At 40.5% G+C, this 17,772-nt stretch overlaps 1 protein-coding gene across 1 annotated transcript in view; it reads left to right on the top strand.

The window, feature by feature from the left end:
* ALK (ALK receptor tyrosine kinase) overlaps positions 1-17,772 on the top strand; it is a 320,097-nt gene that overhangs the window by 138,819 nt on the left and 163,506 nt on the right. Inside the window, exon 4 of the mRNA XM_075706949.1 lies at positions 11,135-11,336. Coding sequence (XP_075563064.1) covers positions 11,135-11,336 — 202 coding nt within the window. The remainder of the gene's footprint in view (positions 1-11,134; positions 11,337-17,772) is intronic.

The raw sequence follows: 17,772 nt of genomic DNA, 5'->3' as shown, positions 1-17,772 counted from the left end.
GAGAGCTGTATGGTCTTTCATCCACAATGTTCATCGAGAGCTTGAACTTCTACAATTTGTACTCATGTGAAACTCACATTGAAGCCCCATGGGTGTAGGCAGGCAAATGCCTGCAAGAGGAGTGGAGGGCTTGGTTGTCTGAGCTGGAAAAAGCAGTGTCATTATTCCAGTCAGTTCATTGTATTCAGAGCCCAAACGTTTGATAGGCAGTTTGCAGAATAAGTAAAGAAGAAATGGCTCTTCCTCAGCAGAAATATGATTTCTAAGTGCATCGCAGTGCACTCACAGTAAGAATAGCAAACTGAAGAGATGAGGCACAGGAATTATGGTTTGGAATTGTATCAAAAATATTTTGAGATACATGTGCTTTAGTGGTCACGGTTGAGATGACTGAAGCTCCTCTTTGTCTCCTTGTGTGCTGTTGTCACTGTCTGTCCATTCATAGCTGCCAGCTGTCTTTTCCCTCATTCTTTTGGACTCTTTGGTGTAGCGACTTTCTAAGATATTCTCTGTAAAGAGGTTTGGCCTTCAGTGAGACTCCTAGGCCCTGTAAAAAAAAAAAAAAAAAAAAAAAGTATTTAAAATGATCCATTGGTCTTCCTTGGTGCACATTAAAGCATTTTTAGAAGGAGATGACAACACAGCCTAGTGACAGATGATACTGGGAAGGTGGAAGTAGTCAGTGCCTTTCTTTTGCTGCATTTTCAGGCCAAGACTGCTCCCAGGCCTTGGCAAGTAACATCATGGTTTCAGGAATGGGGCAGCCAGCACTGGGAGAGCACCAAGTTATGGACTACTCAGAGAAGCTGATGCATTCAAATCCCTGGGACTGAGTAAACCCAAAGGTGCTGTAAAAGTAAGCTGAGGTTAGTGTCTAAAATCTACAAGAAATCATTGCAATTGAAGGGGGGTCCTTGACAACCTGAAAAGACTAGCAGTATGTTCATTTCTATGAAGGGCAAGATGGAGGACTTGGAGAGCCACAGGCTGATCTGCCTCATATCAGCCCTTAGAAAGAACACGGAGCATGTCCTGTTGGACTCCATTCCCAAACAGGTAGAGGACAAGAAAATAGTTGGGAATAGTCAGCATGGATTTGCTGAGCATAAATCAGGTGGTCACCAGCCTGATGGTCTCCTGTGTCAAATGACTGGCTGTGTGAGCAACAGAGAACCATGGATGTACTTCACCTTGACTCTGGTAAAGCTTTATGCACCATCATCGCCAGCAGTCTCATGTGGGAGCTGGGGATGTCTGGGTAGGTGAACAGTCTGTTAGGCAAGTTGAAAACTGGCTGGGCTGTTGGGCTCAGAGGCTAGTAATACTTGATGGCTTCATGCTCAGTGGCAGTCAGCACGGAGCAGAGCTGGCCCCAGAAGCCAGTATTGCAGCTGGTAGTGGTCAGTGTCCTCATCTGTGATCGGCATGATGAGACACTGGTCAAATTTCTAGATCACCCTCAACTGAGAGGACAATGGGGCTTGGCTGACACACTGAATGGCCGAGCTTTACTCCAGAGGAACCTTGGTAAACTTCAGGATTGGGCTAACAGGAGCCTTGTGGAGCCAGCAGAAGTGAGAAGCTCTGCCCCTGGGACAGATCCTGCCGGTGCAGCATCCCAGGCGGGGAGGCAGTGGCCTGAGTAGTCCTGCTGAAGAGGACCTGGGGATTACAGAGGACCCAGTCCATCACAAATAGGGTAGGCAGCCGTTCAACCCAAAATAAGGTGAGGGGAAGGCAGCCAGCACTGAGAGAAGTTATTATCCCAACCTGCTTGGTGGTGGTGAGGCCACACCTGGATTGCTGCATCCGCCCTTGGCTCCCCTTCCCATGTCAAGGGAGATGCGGAGTACCTGGCAAGGCCTAGTGGGGGCTGTCTGTGTGTTCAGGGGCCCACAGCACGTACCCCCATGGAGAGGTGGATGGAGCTGGGCTTGCTTAGTTTGGAAAGAGGTGTCTGAGAGGTGAGCTTGAGTGGTGGCCTACAATTATCTAGTGGAGAGATACAAAGGCAGCAGAGCGGAAGCTCTGGAGCTAAAAGATGAGTGGAAAGGGGTCTGACAGACAAAACTGGCGTGCAGAATTGATAGTGCAGAACTGATAACCGAGTTACTGAAAGGCAGATTTGGGATGGAAGTGGCATGGAGACTAGGGATGGAGGAAAGACGGCTGAGCCTCAGGATGGGCAGGGATTTGGTGGCAGATGCTTTATGCTATCAGGCATTCAACAAGCTCTGGATAGGAGCATCTCCTTTCCCAATACTTTTGGGGAGAGTTGGCCAACTAATTGTCTCCTGGTACTGTGTGCATGGATGCACATGTATGTATGTAGAGGAGAGGCTGACAAGGACAGATTAAAATGTATGACACATTAAAATACACCATCTCCTCAAGATTTATCTTATTTATGTTATCTGTGGACCAATTTCATGATTCTCCAATGGACTGAGATATGACTTTTGCACACTTAAAGCTGACATAATGACAGCCTCTATGTGATGAGTTTAATCCTGGCACAGAATGAAAAATGAGGAGGACTACACCAAATAGATTTAATTATGCACCTTCTCTTGTGGCTTTTCTAGTTCTTCAGGGGAAAAACTCACAGTACTTGCTACTTGTTTAATGTAGTCTCTGATGTTACTGAACTGTGAGTTGTTGCAATACCCATTCTGTTCCAGGCATGTTTCTATTCAGGTACTTGTGTGTCAGAGTATTGTCAGACTTCTTAATTTTTAAGCTTTTAGCCTTCTGAGTGTAATCAAATAAGCACACGCAAGAGCAAAGTGGCAACTAGAGGCACGGCATTAGGCTTCCTTTCACACCCTCCCCTTAACTACTGCACGTACTGTGAAGTACTGAACAGGCGTTCAGCCTGTCTGTTTTTATTGACAGAACCAACTTCCTCTTAGCTTTCCCTTTAGGTCTGTCTGTCTTGCTCATGATGACAGAAAATTCTCCTATCCTCTAGTCTCAGAACAGAGATCTCAAAGTAACTTGCCATTTGCCTCTGTCAGCAGCAGAAGAGAAGATGCATATTGGTTAATCAGCTGTGCAAGGCTGAATTATTTAAACGCTCTTTTGTCATTGTCTAGGAAAGATTTTAATTTCAGCATTGAATTTTAAGTTTTTAATTAACTAACTACTCTTTTCAGTTCAGTGCTTTTCAGCTGGGAGCAAACACTGCTGAGTCATTTAGGAACTGGGCTGTAACAGCATCTGGCTCTAGCTCCCATTACAGAAGGCAATACCTGGAGCTTTTAATTGTTTTCTTCTTCTTCCTTCTGACTTTTTCATTTTGAAAAACTGGATGTGAAATCCTTTGTGAGAAAAACATCTTTTATTGTTGTCTATCTAAAGTAAGTAGTTTGATGGGATTCAGCTTTCCATATGGATATGCTCGAGATTACAGGAATTTAAACTGATAAATAGTAATAAAGTTTTATAGTAGTGTTCCTTTGGACACTACGCCTGAGTTAGGGAAGCAACAGGGGAAACCTGTAAAAGAGCTGTGTGAAGGTCTGTGCTAGGAGACTGCTCCCTCTGTAAGGCTTCAGGGTTGCCTCTAAGAGAATAGGTAAATTAATAAGGAAATTTTCTGGGACTGGAGTGTGAGAAAAGGTAGGACTCCTGTCTTTCATAACTTCAAGTTACATTTCTATAGTACTGCTGCAGTTCCCAAGGATCACAGTGAATACTCGGTGTTTGAGGGAGAAGGTTTTATATGAGTGAGGTCTTTGAATTTAAGAGACATGATATGGGGCAAATCAATTTTGCCTGATGCCTGAGTGAGAGGACAAAATTTGACTTTATTTTGCTTTGATGGATTATTGGCCTTCCTCTTTATATTTAGGAAATGAAAAATAGTTGAATAGGAGGTAATTTTAAAGACCCTTGACTTGCAGATCCCTGCTCTGATACCAATCTTGGCCACATGCTGTTTGCAGTTGTTTAATGTCTGCTTTAACTTGTCCATTTGCGTAATGTATTACATGTCCACCAGAGTCAGTATGAATTCATTAGCGTTTCTGAATTGCTCTTGCATCATCTAGAGAAATGTACTCACATACCTGCTAAGTATTAGAAGTGAAATCCTGGTTCTATTTAAGCTAATAGCAAGAACTCTGATGGACTTCAAAAGAGGTAAGATATCATCCAATTACCATAATTAGATTGTTAAGAATTGTTCTGCTCCAAATTTTGTAATAATTCAATGGCTCTTACCTTCATGAATTTTAAGTCAGATGCAAGTATAGCATATTGCAAATCTTCCGGTGCTTATGCAGTCACATTGCGCTCAGCACTGGAGACTATTCACATTCTTAGTGTTCAGCACATTTCTGAGCCTTGATGAGGCAATTAGAAAATCTGTATAAATAAGCCTAGAAAAAGTATAACAGTATCTTTTCTTAATGTTGTCACTCGGGTAGTGCCCAGTTCTTCCGTGGCTTTTCCCAACTACTGAGCTCCTGCTATGAGAGTTTTGCTTGAATTAATTTGGAAGTTGAGTGTAAAATGAAGAATCCAAGGACCAGCTCTGTGGGATGTTTTGTGATACTGGTGGAAACATTCTCTCCAGTCAGCATCTCCAAAGACCATAAAACTTGATTTAATTTTTTTTTTCTACTGTACAGTCCCCAACAGACGTTGATTGTTAATAGTTTTTACAGCTCTAGTTTAATCTGGTAGAGTATTGAACTTGTTCGTGAAAGGTAATAAAATCCTTTTAGTAGGAAGATGGAGTTTATGTTCAGAATAGCAATCTATCAGTTTTGCTAAAGGTTGTTAAATTGCTGCTTTATAACTGTGATCAGATTAAGTCAGCCTAGCTATGTTTTGAGCCTTGCTTTTCAAGAAAGTAAGTTAAAATAACAAAAGTATGGTCTTTGGTTATTAGGGAAGAAATCTGCTTGAATTGGCATGGGGACACCTTAATTTGCATCAGGTATCCAGATATTTGCTCTGTATTATTGGCTTGGGTGTGTTGCTAAATATTATTTTCAAATAATATGAACTTCCCTCTTCATGAATTCTAATGCATGCCACTTTTGTAACAGACCTGTATGCCCCATTGCCTTGTTTGATGTTGTGTCTTCAGGATCTTATTTGATTGTGTGATATCAGGTATACAACAACAACTCATACTGGAAATCCTAGATCTCAGGTGCAAGTTGAGGAGTTGCCTCTATGTGTTTGACCCAGAAGAGCTGGTTGCCATTGTCTTCAGTGAACTCTTTCCTGGAGAACCTTATTTTCCACTGTAACTTCTCAGGCTGCTGTCTTTTTGGGCTGCAGCCATCTTTCCTAGACTGCTGCCTTGGAAAGGTCAAAGGATGCAATAGGGTGCATTGACCTTGTGGAGCATCATGAGGTTGTTTAGCAGAAGAACCTGACCTGGCTCTTTACTGCATTTACCTGGAGACTGACTAGGAGGGATTTAGGGTATGAGCAGTTAGCAGGGTGGATTCAAAGCTATTGAATAGTTATCAGATGACCAGTTTTTGAAGGGGCTAGCAATAGGATACTATGTTTGCCCATTTCCTAGGGCCAAGCGATTACTCTGCCTTTCAAACATCTGAGGGTTGCCTCAGCATTCTCACTGGCGTGAGTTTCTGATGTTTTATGCATCTGTATCGGACAAGGATGTCGGGCCGAAGATTGCAGGAATGGTCTTCATTGCTGGTGTGGTTTTGAGTCTTACCAGTCTATACCCCTTCATTTGAAAGCTTCGTTGGACAGGTGCTTTATTCATAGTGTATCTGTACATGCATAGTACATTAGCATCAGTTTTCTTCTTCAAAAAGATCTCTGTTACCTCATTAGTTCTGAACAGCGCAACTTGAAGGTGTCTTAATCTCAAAAACATCTTGCTACTAAGCTGATAAGCCATCCTTCCCTTTTTGTGACATGAATGTTAAAATGTTGTAAACAAGCTTCCAAAGGATCAACGGCAATTTCTTCATGCAGGATATATTAATTTGTCTTGTAATATTCCTTTTATGTCAACTGCAGTAATTCCCAGTGCTTAAGCATAAATATCTTTTCATGTGTGATTAGTGAAGTGACAGCAAGTTGCCAGAGATGTTATCAGATGCAACGCATGAGGATCAGGAAAACCATTGTGTTGTGACTGCAGGTATTATAAATGTAGGGAAAAATATGATTAGAAGCTGAGTACTATTGGTAGGTTTCTCCCAGAGTTTGTGAGTCTTAAGGGGAACGTGGAAAATAAAGTATTTGCAATTTAGACTAGCAGTTTCTGAAACACCAGAGACCAATATCAGCTCGTAGGGTCCAGTCACAAAATGCAAACACAGATATATTCGCTGTAAAAGACTGAATGCTGTTCCCACTGCAACCACATGGTTCTGAGTGATGATGGTGGTGATGAATGAGCTCAGGACCCAGGCAGTGCTAAGTGCCCAGGTCTGTGGCTGTGTATCTAGTTACAATGTGATTATTTTAACTGCATCTCTTTAATATCAGCATTGCACTGTGCCGCCAGAGTCCAATTTAAAACCTGTAGGAGAAAACTCCTGAAATGACTCATTGGTGAACATCTTTCTGAAAAGCAAATAGACTCTTCAGAGTCCTGAGCAGTAGAACATGACACTGGCAGTATGTACCGTGAAGGGGCCTTTCATCTCAGCTTATATCCCTTGATATCTAAATAGCAGCAGACGTTTGTTTGAAGCTACAGTGCTTTTTGTAGCTATTCACCCGGGAAGATCCCAAGAGCCTTACCAGAGCTGTGAGCTGATAGGAGAAAATAAGTGCAAGGAAATTATAGCTGGAATCTTAGAGTCTTATGGGTCTACACAATGATCTCAGAGCGTGCAACATAGATTCCCTCCTATTGGAGGGAAATACAGGTGAAGACATGGCTTCTAAGTTTGCCCAGCAAGTCCATGGGTGTGAAACAGAATATTCTTCTGTCCCTCGGCGTGGATGGGGAATCAATCTCCATGTGATCTGTTAACTCTTTCTAAGCAGCAGTCTCATCTGATCCTGGAAATGGTGCTCATATTGATCCCATGGGAGGCCGTCACATGGAACAGTGGCAAGCAGTGACTGAGAGATTATGCCTTTGAGGGAAGGCAGGAGTATGAGGACTTGGGTTCAGAATGTATCATTTCTCACTTCAGACACGTTAATTATTCCTTTGTGGGGTTTGATGCCATTGATTTCAGTTGCGGAAGTCCTGTCAACTTTAATGAAAGAAGATTTGGGCCTCTGTCAGCAAGTTGTCTTTGTGTATGTGTGTGTATGTATGCAGTTGACTGACAGATACGTCATGTATGCTTTGGAGACAGCAAATTCATGCAATTGGGCTTGTCTGAATTGGTGTTTCAAGCCTTGCTTATGTGGAAAAGAGTATGTGCGATGTTAATGTACACTAATAGGTGTCAGGCCTGGTAACTATAGGAACTCACCTGTCTGTTCTGTAAGAAGCAGATCCAACTTGTGGTGCATGAACAGGAATCTTCAAATTCTGCTGTGTAACAAAATCTCTGTGCTTTATGTGTGGTTTCATAGCAAGTACCCCTAATTTCAACTTTGGAAATGGTTCCAATAACACTAGAGCCAAATGCGGCTCTGATAGTTCTTTCCTTAGCACGTATGGACTAGATGAAGCCGTAAGAGTGAAAAGAGAACACCCTAGCGGACAGGGAAGTCACCCATGAGATGGTTGGGCTTTCAAAAGCAAGAACAAAGTTATGTTTATTCTCTCCTTTTTTTAAAATAAAATTTAAAAGTAATCTGTCATAGCTCTAGTATTTGCCCAGGTAGATGATCTCTCCAAAAGTATGCACTAGGAGGACATTTCTGATGAGACTGTGTACTGGTGATGAGGCCAACACAGCGTAATAGCCATGTCTTTTGGAGTGATTTTCTAGGCAACGCTTCACAGCAGTGTAGTGTGGGGCTGTTCCTCCTAGCATCCTGGGAGAGTGTGCTGGGGTAGACCACACCATGGCAAAATTGTATTGCTTTTAGCAATAGAATTTTGTAGGTAGAACTGGCCATGTGACAAATAATAAGCCACAACGGCAAAGTGTGAGCCATGTAAATAGAAAGTAGAAATATAAAAGCCAAAACAAGGGATGTTAGTGATCTCACAAATTTGCTGTAGCAGCTAGCCTTGTCTACTACTAGATTTCATTGATGTTTCAAACCTGACCCCAGGTCAGGGCATAGGAGGGACTATCCTTGGAAGCTCTCTTTATTTACAACCGCTGCAAGAAAAGAAGGAATGAGAGCTGCCTTTGGGGTTTTTTTGTTATTTTTAAAATCTGACTCCCTGTTGCAAGGCAGTAAGATGAGCAAATGGCTCTTGCACCTGGCAAGTTACCATCAGCAATTATTGCAACATTTAGTGTCTTTCTGCCACCAGCAGAAGTCTCTTTGCTCCCTTTCATGTCACAGATTTCAGTGTTCTTATGGGGATGGTACAATTAAAGCCATAAGATTTAGTGCTCTAATTCTCTTTTGTTTGCAACAAAAGGGAGAGACAGGGAAGAATGATGCATGTGGCTGCATTTTTGTTTTTATTTTACTGACCAGCAAAAATACTGTGTGTATATAACTGTGACAATAACAGAGCTTGTTTAAACTCATCAAACCATTCCACTAGTAACTGGATTAAAGGCTATTATTTCATATAAAGGAATCTTGTTATTAAAAAAAAATGCTGCAACTACGTTTCACTCCTCTCTGTTTACAAACCTTGACATCGGAGCAGGCTGTACCTTATGTATTTCTGCGTGTTTCTTTCAGTGCAAATGTTTTCTAGTTTTAGATGTGTCATTAATGTGATGCCAATGTCAAGAACACTGTTTTTGACAAGTATGTCAAAAATGCTGCTTATCATAAATGTGTGTACGGGAGGGAAACATGGTGGTTGACAGGAATCCAGGTTTCATTTTTAGCCTTTCCATTATTACCCTGTGTGTGACCTGAGATGAATTGCCAAATCAGACTTTTTCAACGGGGACATCTGTGAGCATGAGTGCAATTCCCCTGTTCTAAACTGACATCTGACAGTGAGATATGAAAATCGGGGCTCTTGACCCTCAGTTCAGTGGAGAGAAATGGGAACCACCAAAGGACCATTCACCAGATCCATTTTGGGGTGAGGTGAACTACCACAGGAGCTCAGAGCAGCTGGTTTGCACTTTGTGGTCCACAGCTTAGACCCCAAGGTGAAGGCAAGCAGGATGCATTCGTGGCCCCTTGTCCTGGTTTTGTCTGGGATAGAGTTAATTTTCTTCCTAGTAGCTGCTATAGTGCTGTGTTTTGGATTAGAGATTTTTTTTGGATGAGAATAACATTGATAACACACTGATGTTTTAGTTGTTGCTAGGTAGTGCTTACAGTAGTCAAGGACTTTTTCAGCTTCCTATCCTCTGTCGGGTGTACAAGAAACTGGGAGAGGGGGCACAGCCAAGACAGTTGATCCAAACTGACCAAAGGGGTATTCCATACCATATGACGTCATGCTCAGTATATAAACTAGGGGGAGTTGGCTGGGGGGCAGTGATTGCTGCTCAGGGACTGGCCGGGCGTTGGTTGGCGGGTGGTGAGCAGTTGCATCACTTCCCCCCCACCCCCGGGTTTTGTTTCTCTCTCTCATTGTTCTCCTTTTCATTACATTTTTTTATTACTATTATTATTATTGCATTTCAATTATTAAACTGTTCTTATCTTAACCCACAAGTTTTCTTACTTTTGCCCTTCCAATTCTCTCCCCCATCCCACCAGGGGGGGGGAGGGTGAGCAAGTGGCTGTGTGGTGCTTGGTTGCCGACAGGGGCTAAACCACAACACCCCTCCACAGGATTTTTTAGACACCCCGGATCTCAGCTGAGCCATGCTCAGTGATGTGGAAGATCATTCCTCTGAAGAGTCAACCTTTGTATTTTCAAAAACAAGCTACTGCTCCTGCTAAAATTCATGCATACTTAAAAAGAGATTTAAATTACAGCCATGTTGAGCCTTAGTTTCTCTCTCTATGAAATTAAACTGTTCATCAGATCTGCATGTTTTAAGTATTAACAGACAGGCTTTATTAATGGACACTCCAGGAAATGAAATCTCATTGTCTTGATTATCTGACCAGTCTTGCTAGAATCTGTGGAATATCACAATTTTTCTTGCTTCAAGGCTTGGTCCCTTTCATTTACCTAACTGCACCTTTCATTTACCAACTACACACCCCAATGTTCTTGCTCTGTGGGCAAATTGGTAAATTGGTCAGCTGCCAAAAGGGAGTAATTTGGCTTACCTGAAATGAGCAACAGTAGGATGAAAATACATTACCTCTGTCCCACTGGATAAGCTTCAGATTGTATTGAAATAGAATTAGGCCAAGGGAGTCAATGTACTGGATAATAATGAAATGTTTAATGTGGATTAGCTGCATATAAAATTAATATGTTAGAATGAATTGCTGAAGAAAGAAAATGAATGTCAGGCCTTTATCCTGACTCTAATGACTTTAAAATGCTGCACTCTTCTATTTATAGAAGAACAGAAGTAAAGCTATTGAATTTGTGCTCTTTATTTAGGTGAGAAAAACAGATATAAAGTATTAATATGTACCTGAGCTATCAACTCAAGATCCCACTGGACCAAGGGCATAACGTTTGGCACTAGACAACATCCGAGAAGTTGCAGAGATGGGGATGAAGTCCAGGAAGAATAGATACATGCAAATAAGAATCTAAACCTAAAATAATCACCTGCCTGGGTTTAGCTTTGGAAGTCTCTTGGTTGATTGAGTTTTATTGTTGCTCTTTGTTATTTTTCCCTGCCAATAATATTTATGGCTTTTTCCACTTTGTGCATTTTCTTCTGGGATTGAAATCTAAATATAATCTTTGTTTTGGACCATCCAAAGGTGAGCTGAAATGTTGCTTGCCCAGGAAGATCTTAATGGGTTTCATACAAAATGGGCAAACTTTCCAAACCAGTGGGCAAAGGTAATCTTTGACTGGGAGGTATGGAAGGGCTGCAGAGTGAGCTGCAGCATAAAAATTGCAAGTGTTCATCTGCACTCTGTCAGGCTTTTTGGTTTGGGTTTTTTTTTTCTTTTTTTTGTTCTTAAAGCTTTCCTGTTGTTTCATCTGTTCTAGGTTCATTCCTATTCCTCAATGCATCAGAGAGGCTGAGCCCCATCATCCTGAGCCCTTGGCTGAGAAGCAGCAGTGACCAATGCATAGTTCAAGTGGCTGTTTATAAGTTTTACCAGCAGAGTGGAGAATATATTGCTCGTGTCCTCCCCATTGACGAAAGCAGCAGTGAAATATTTTCAGTGGAGAGTCCAGAGAAACATGGGTAAGTCTCATCCTCTCATTTGTCTCACAGCTTGACTTGAGAAGAATGACACGATTGTGTAGCAATACAGCCACAAAATGTATGCTGCACATCTACTAAGGGGAGCAAGACACCACACCAAGTAGATGTTGGGCTTTCATGGGTCTAAGCTATTGTAGAAGCTAGAAAGTGGTGCTTATTTTATTATACAAAGCATCAGCAAACTACTGGATCCATGTAACAGTGAGTCTCTGAGTCAACGTCTTTATTCTCAACGCCTACAAGTACAGACCTGGTGCAGATACTCATCCTAAGTTTAAAGCTTTTCTGTCTAATTTTCTCTGTCTGATTTCTTTTTACTAGTTCTTTACGCAAGTATACTACTGGGCTTAGAGTATCTACTGAGTCTTTGCAGTTTCATGTGTCTGCATACATTTTAAGTTTTGTCTTGCATTTGTGTTTTTTTAAATGCCGTCTCTTGTTAATAGAGCAGTTCAGAGCTACTACCAGAGGAGGAAAGCTTTCGCTCTTTCAGGGGTGCAACTGTTCGAAATGTTTTATCCTCTTTGTACAATTAATTTTAATTGTTGATGATGTCTTAATTTGTCAGACTTCCTGTGCATTCTTTTAAATTTTGGTTAGCAGCAAAACAGCAGGAGCCATAGCTGAACATAGTCAATATTTCTAAATGCCGTAGTAGCGGAGAAACTTAGAATTGAATGTGGATATATGTGAGGCTAATGTTCTACCTGTTCTATATACTGATTTTTTTTTTAATTTTTATTTTTTACTTCTGCTGTGAAATGTGTGTTAAGAAGCATAATTTTTACTAAGCATCACCAATGTTCTTTGTTTTGATGTGATAGATTAGAGTTTCTAATAGCAAGTCCTGCTGGCTTGTGCTTGCAAGAAGATGTGATTATCTGATTACTGTCTACAGCAAATTCTGTATTTTCCAGTAGCAAAAGAAGAATGCGCAATAAACAACCTGACAGGAGATAACCTAACTCATAGAAACAGTTTGAATAGTTGTAATTCTCATATAACACATGGCCTATAAAAGTGAGGAGGAGAGCTTGTGTGTGGATCTAGAGCGTACTTAGTTCCAGCATCATCCTCCAAATTGTAAATTACTGTTGATGTCTGGGGAAAGGTAATTAGGGGAACTGCAGCAGCTGTCTTCTTCCTTAGCTCTTTGCAAATGCTGTGCTCTATGCCACAGCTAATAAACATGCTTTGTGCAAAGTGCCTCCTGCATTGGCATTGGCAATGCCACTGCTCCTTGGCATTTGCAGGGAATGCTGCTGTGCGTGAAGTGCTTTGCTGTGCTGCATGGAGGAGCTCTAGCTTGGATCTGTGGGCAGGCAGAACTCACCAGGAGCACAGGCAAGTGCCGAATGTAAGGAACCTTGAAGGGAAGGGAGAGATTACTTTAACTGTGATAACAAATGCCTGTCTTTGCCATCTGCTGGAGACAATGCGGACTACTCATCTGTGTGTTGCAGATGGAAATTGTCACCACAGTGAAGAAGGTGGTTTTGGTTATAGCTTAGCTATCCCATAGGCTTGCAAGAAGTGTAGCTTGCTCTCCAACAGCGTTTTTGTGGTACATAGGGTAGTAAGGATGTGCCTGTGGCTTTCATGGTTTTGTATGGCTGACTCTGTGGTACTCTGTATGCCATAAAACTTTGCATTTGGAGCAACTGACTGGCTCATTTTTCCCCCTCTGGTCTTGTCTCTTCACTGTGAGAGGTACTAGCCCTTCCCCCAGCTCAGCAATGCAGAAAGGCTCTGATAATGTGCCCGCATAAATGTCACACAGGGATAGTTAAGTATCTACCCACAGACTGCAGCCACAGATGATAGGGTAGCAGTTTGTTATCATTTGCCCTGAACTTTTACTGGAGAATTTGAATGCTCCTTTACCCTTTGTTTGGAGCAATAATATTTGATTATCCCAGCTCTGATAACAAAACATGCAAATCTCACTTTTGTAAAAATCTTCCTTTCTTTAAATACGAATCAAAAATAGCTGATCGGAAGTCAAGAATAGTTCAGTAAAGTTCTTAAATGAACTAGCAGTCCTACAGTGGAAATCCGTTCTGTTTAATATTTTAATTTGTCTTGGAAATTGCAAAGAATTGTATTGGCTTGTAATGAATTCTTTGACCATGCTATAACCAAGTGATTTCTAAAATTTTAGCTCTGGTGGGAGGTAATTGAATTCCTCAATTCAATTAATGAGCCTGTGCTAGAAATAAAAACACTTTAAAGTTTCACAGGTGACACTTCTTTGTTTCAATGTGCTTTATATATAGTTTTGCAAACAAGAGGTGTAAAGTGTGCATAGTTCGCAGTGACTTGTATGTGCAGTAGCGAGTCTATGCCATTGCTGAAAATCAAGCTCATAGCAAGAAGAGTATGTTTTATTGAAACAAATGCACCTGAAGTGTAGTGAGGCAATACATTAATTCCAGGGTGGATTTTCTCTTATGTTGAACTATGCACAGTGTTGGTATCTTTTTACCTTCCCCCCGCCCCACCCCCCACCCTTTTTAAACTACATAACCTGAATTACATATATTAATATCTTACAATGTCTTCACAGTTCACCTACATTTACAAGAGAAAAAAGTAGATGCTATCAGGTATTACTGTTTCATTCAGGGTGAAACCAGGCAAACAAAGGTTTCGGTTGACAGCGCTTGGAGCTGATTTTAAGTAGAATATATGTAAAGCTATGAAATTTTATTAGTCAGGTAGAGACAGTATAGCACCCAATATTTATTTGTTACCAGTGTTCAACCATGTTGTCTTTGTGTGCAAAATACCAGGTGTGATTTTGATGGATACTCAGCACACATAAATGCTCAAAGGCAGAACTAGTGATATTCTGTTTGCTCCTCTGGTCTCATTCTCTCTAGAGAAAACATAGCCCGAGCTTGTGGACTAGAGTTGTACCAATTCCATAATCAGGCATAGTCATTACAGAAGTTGTTGTGTGGAAGATGCATATTTGTTTTATTTTCTTACTTGACATATTTCTCTGTAGCTGATCTATTGCATGTAGGAAGAAAGCTAGCTAATTTAAGACACATTACATAGCAGTAGGATAGGGCAGATGGAACAAACACCAGGAAGAATACGCCAGAAGTGATAGCTGTGAATGGTTCCTGAGTGATGAAACACCAGAGGCTGGCAAAGGGATGCTTCTATTGTATTACACAGAAACTTTGCCAAATACAATAATAACTTTTCTACCTAATATTTGTGACAATGATTACCACTCAGCAGATAATTACGTCCTGGTTCATCATTTCAACAGAATTGTGTACCACCTTATTTTTTTTAAAGAGCAGAAAGACCTTACTCTGTATTTATCTATGAGTTTTGGAACACCTTTGGTTAGACCTTCTCTAATTTAGTTCCTCTATGGGGAACAACACTTTACTATATTCTGTTAGAATTAGATTTGTTGCATGATAGAGTTTCTAGATGATCTGATTTTGTGGATGTGTTTTTGATATCATTAGTCTCTTCTAGCATCTCTTGCAACTCTGTTGTATTTTACAAGCACCTGCAAATGATACAGGGAGAGAATCAGTGCAGTGCTATTGATCCTTTGTAATAGCAAAAGAGTTGTTATAATTCCTGCCATGGAGCATAGTACTTTCTGATTTATCCCAGATGTCACTAGATGTGGCTACTATGTTATGCTGGTTTTCTGCTCCCACAGTGCTGTATGCAGTCCTTTCCTGTTGCTATTTAATGGACTTCCTTTTTTGTGTTACTGGAGGTGAGGAGGCAGCAAGTACGTTTACGTAGCATATTGGTTATTTAGCAAAGCAGAGTTACTTCCACAATTTGAGTGCTGACTTCTCGGTGCTTGTCAGACTGTCACTGTGGCCACTGATTTCATTTCACCTCTTATTTGTTTTCCCATCTGTTAAACTTATAATTATAAAGCTAGTAAGATTGTAAACGTGCCTAGTAGAGTGGGGAAAACTTGTCAACAGAGTCAGAGTTTGTAATACATGACTGATTTTTATTTCTTTTGATCTGTGTATTTCGGAGAAGTTAGATTTGGGCAGGGACAAAAATAGCATTGTTCATTTTAATTACCATTATTATTTTACACTCTCTACCTGCACTGTTAATGGTAAGTTGCAATATTACATAATATGTATATCAAACCAAACTTTTTAATAAGCCCATAGCAAATGACAGCATAACTTCAATTTGGTCTTTCATTGCAGACCTCCCTCATCACTAATTCCATAATCATGTTCTTGCCCCAAAAAATAATGTAACAAGTGGATCTTAATACTGTTCACCTGACTGACAGTAATTGAGGCCTCCTTGAAGAGGGGAGATCAGCTACTTCAGCAGGAATACCAGGGCGCCAGCCTTGTTCAGATGTAGATTCAAAAGATAAGATTCGAACTACTGGGTTGAGTTAACTTCTGACATCTATCCCACAATTCCTGCATGAGCTGGGCACACTGCCTGTTCAGTCGTGTTGCTGGTTTTTCTCTACAGAAAAGAGCAGGTTAGTCTCTCTTAGATATTCTTCTGTGTCTTTTTAGATTGTAATTGTTTTATGTTAGTGGGACTTTGTCTCTTCCTACAAATTCTTGCAACACTTTAGAGGGAAAGGGAGGTTGAGGCTGTGGCACTGACAGATCAACATGATCTGTTCTGTTGCCCCACACTTAGGGGATGTGGACTATAGAATTGTGGTACTGAACTATACATCTTTTGACTTAAGCATACCTATACGAACCACATAAAATGGCTTTGCAAACCATATGTGATTTTTGGACTGTGAGTAGGACCTCTAGACTAGTCTAGAGCCTTAACCAAACTTGAGATTCATCTGAACGCTTTTGTGTAAATATATGAAGTAAAAGGTGTCTCTTAAATAAAACCTGAGATCTGAACATGCATGCATGAGCAAGGAAGCCATAAAATACTACTACTTCATATAGCCAGTACTTTAGTAGGTACGTGTATATTTCTGCACAGAGTGCTTCCAACAGAGAAAGAACACCTGTTTTTGAAGGTTACTACAAATCATGATAGGCTATTCCCTTTCTGGCATCTACAACTTCACTCGAGATTGATTGCATTGATAGATGTCAAGAAAAATAAATGAAGGAATCACTAGCATCTGTCACATTTGACCTTGGGGCTTGAATTCTGAAGGTTATTTCTTGTACTAGTGTTGTTCCTTTTCTTGTTCTTTTTTTTCCTTTTCTTTTTTCCAGTAGCTTCACTAGTCTGTCTCACAGACCATGGCCTTAATAGAAGGAATTTACTTTTTTGGAGTCCTTTAACCTTAAAAGTACCTTTCTCAGGTTAGTGGTAATATGAATTTGCTTGGCTTTTTCTGCGGATGTTTTTTTTTTTTTTTTCCTTCTTCTCCTTGAAAAAACACTTTCCTAAGTTCAAGCCTTTGTTTTGCAAATGCCTGGATCATGACATAAGAAGAACAAAGACCAAAGTGTGTACAGTTGGGATACTTCATATGGGCACTTAAACTCATTTTTAGGCATCAAATATGTCTCAAAAAAATTACAGCACTTAGTACTCTCAGAGAATTCTAAATCAGGAGTTTAAGTCATTCAGTCTAAAATATACATTTGAGAAATTCAGGTAATCCAGGAAAATAATCTGGATTTATGGATTCATTAGAAACTGAGCTGTCCCGCCTTGGTGGCCAGGCACCACTAATCCTTACTTTTAGAGAGGAAACTTCAATTGTTCTAGATAAAAAATTAGCACTGAAACTTTTCCTGTACTATTATCCACTAGTCAACTTTTAGTCCCTTTCAGTCTGTCAAATTAAATGCAAAGAAAGGAAAAGGGAAAAAAAGAAAAAAAAAAAAATTATGTCTCTTTTCTCCCTTCCCTTTTCAAACGATACTGTCCTTGATACCTGTGAAGAATCAGTCCTTTTCATAGCAGATGCTTGTATTTGGAAAGAAGTTTTTCATCTCCACCTAAAAAAACCTTGGTTCTTACAGTATTTCAAGTCTAGATCTGAAGAAAGCTTTAGCTCTGTTGGTTGTGGCACCTTGAGGAGCTCATTGCTAGTTTGTTTTCAGTGGATGAGGAGATTTAAATCAAAACCCTTCAGAATGTGTAAGGTGAAGTGGAGCCCTTCAAAGCTTTATGAAACAGTATGAACCTGATATACAAATGTCTGCAGATGTGGAAAGACTGTTTTCTCATTCCACCTGAGCACTAGATTATGTAGATTAAGTTGTCACTTTAGCACTAGAGGTAGGTACATATCTGTACACTTCTGCTTTAAACTTCTTAGTGGTTTTGCTGCTGATGAAGTTCTATATTATTTCTTGAGATAAACTTTCTTGAGATCCTTCTTGTAGATTTTATGCAGCATTGGTTTGCTTTAGAGTGTGTCTTATTTTTTCATGTAACCTCAAGTACAACA

The sequence above is a fragment of the Pelecanus crispus genome, chromosome 3 (genome assembly GCF_030463565.1).
Source record: "Pelecanus crispus isolate bPelCri1 chromosome 3, bPelCri1.pri, whole genome shotgun sequence".
NCBI lineage: Eukaryota > Metazoa > Chordata > Aves > Pelecaniformes > Pelecanidae > Pelecanus > Pelecanus crispus.
Note: the sequence above shows the minus strand (reverse complement) of the source record. Positions and strands in the feature narration are given on the sequence as shown.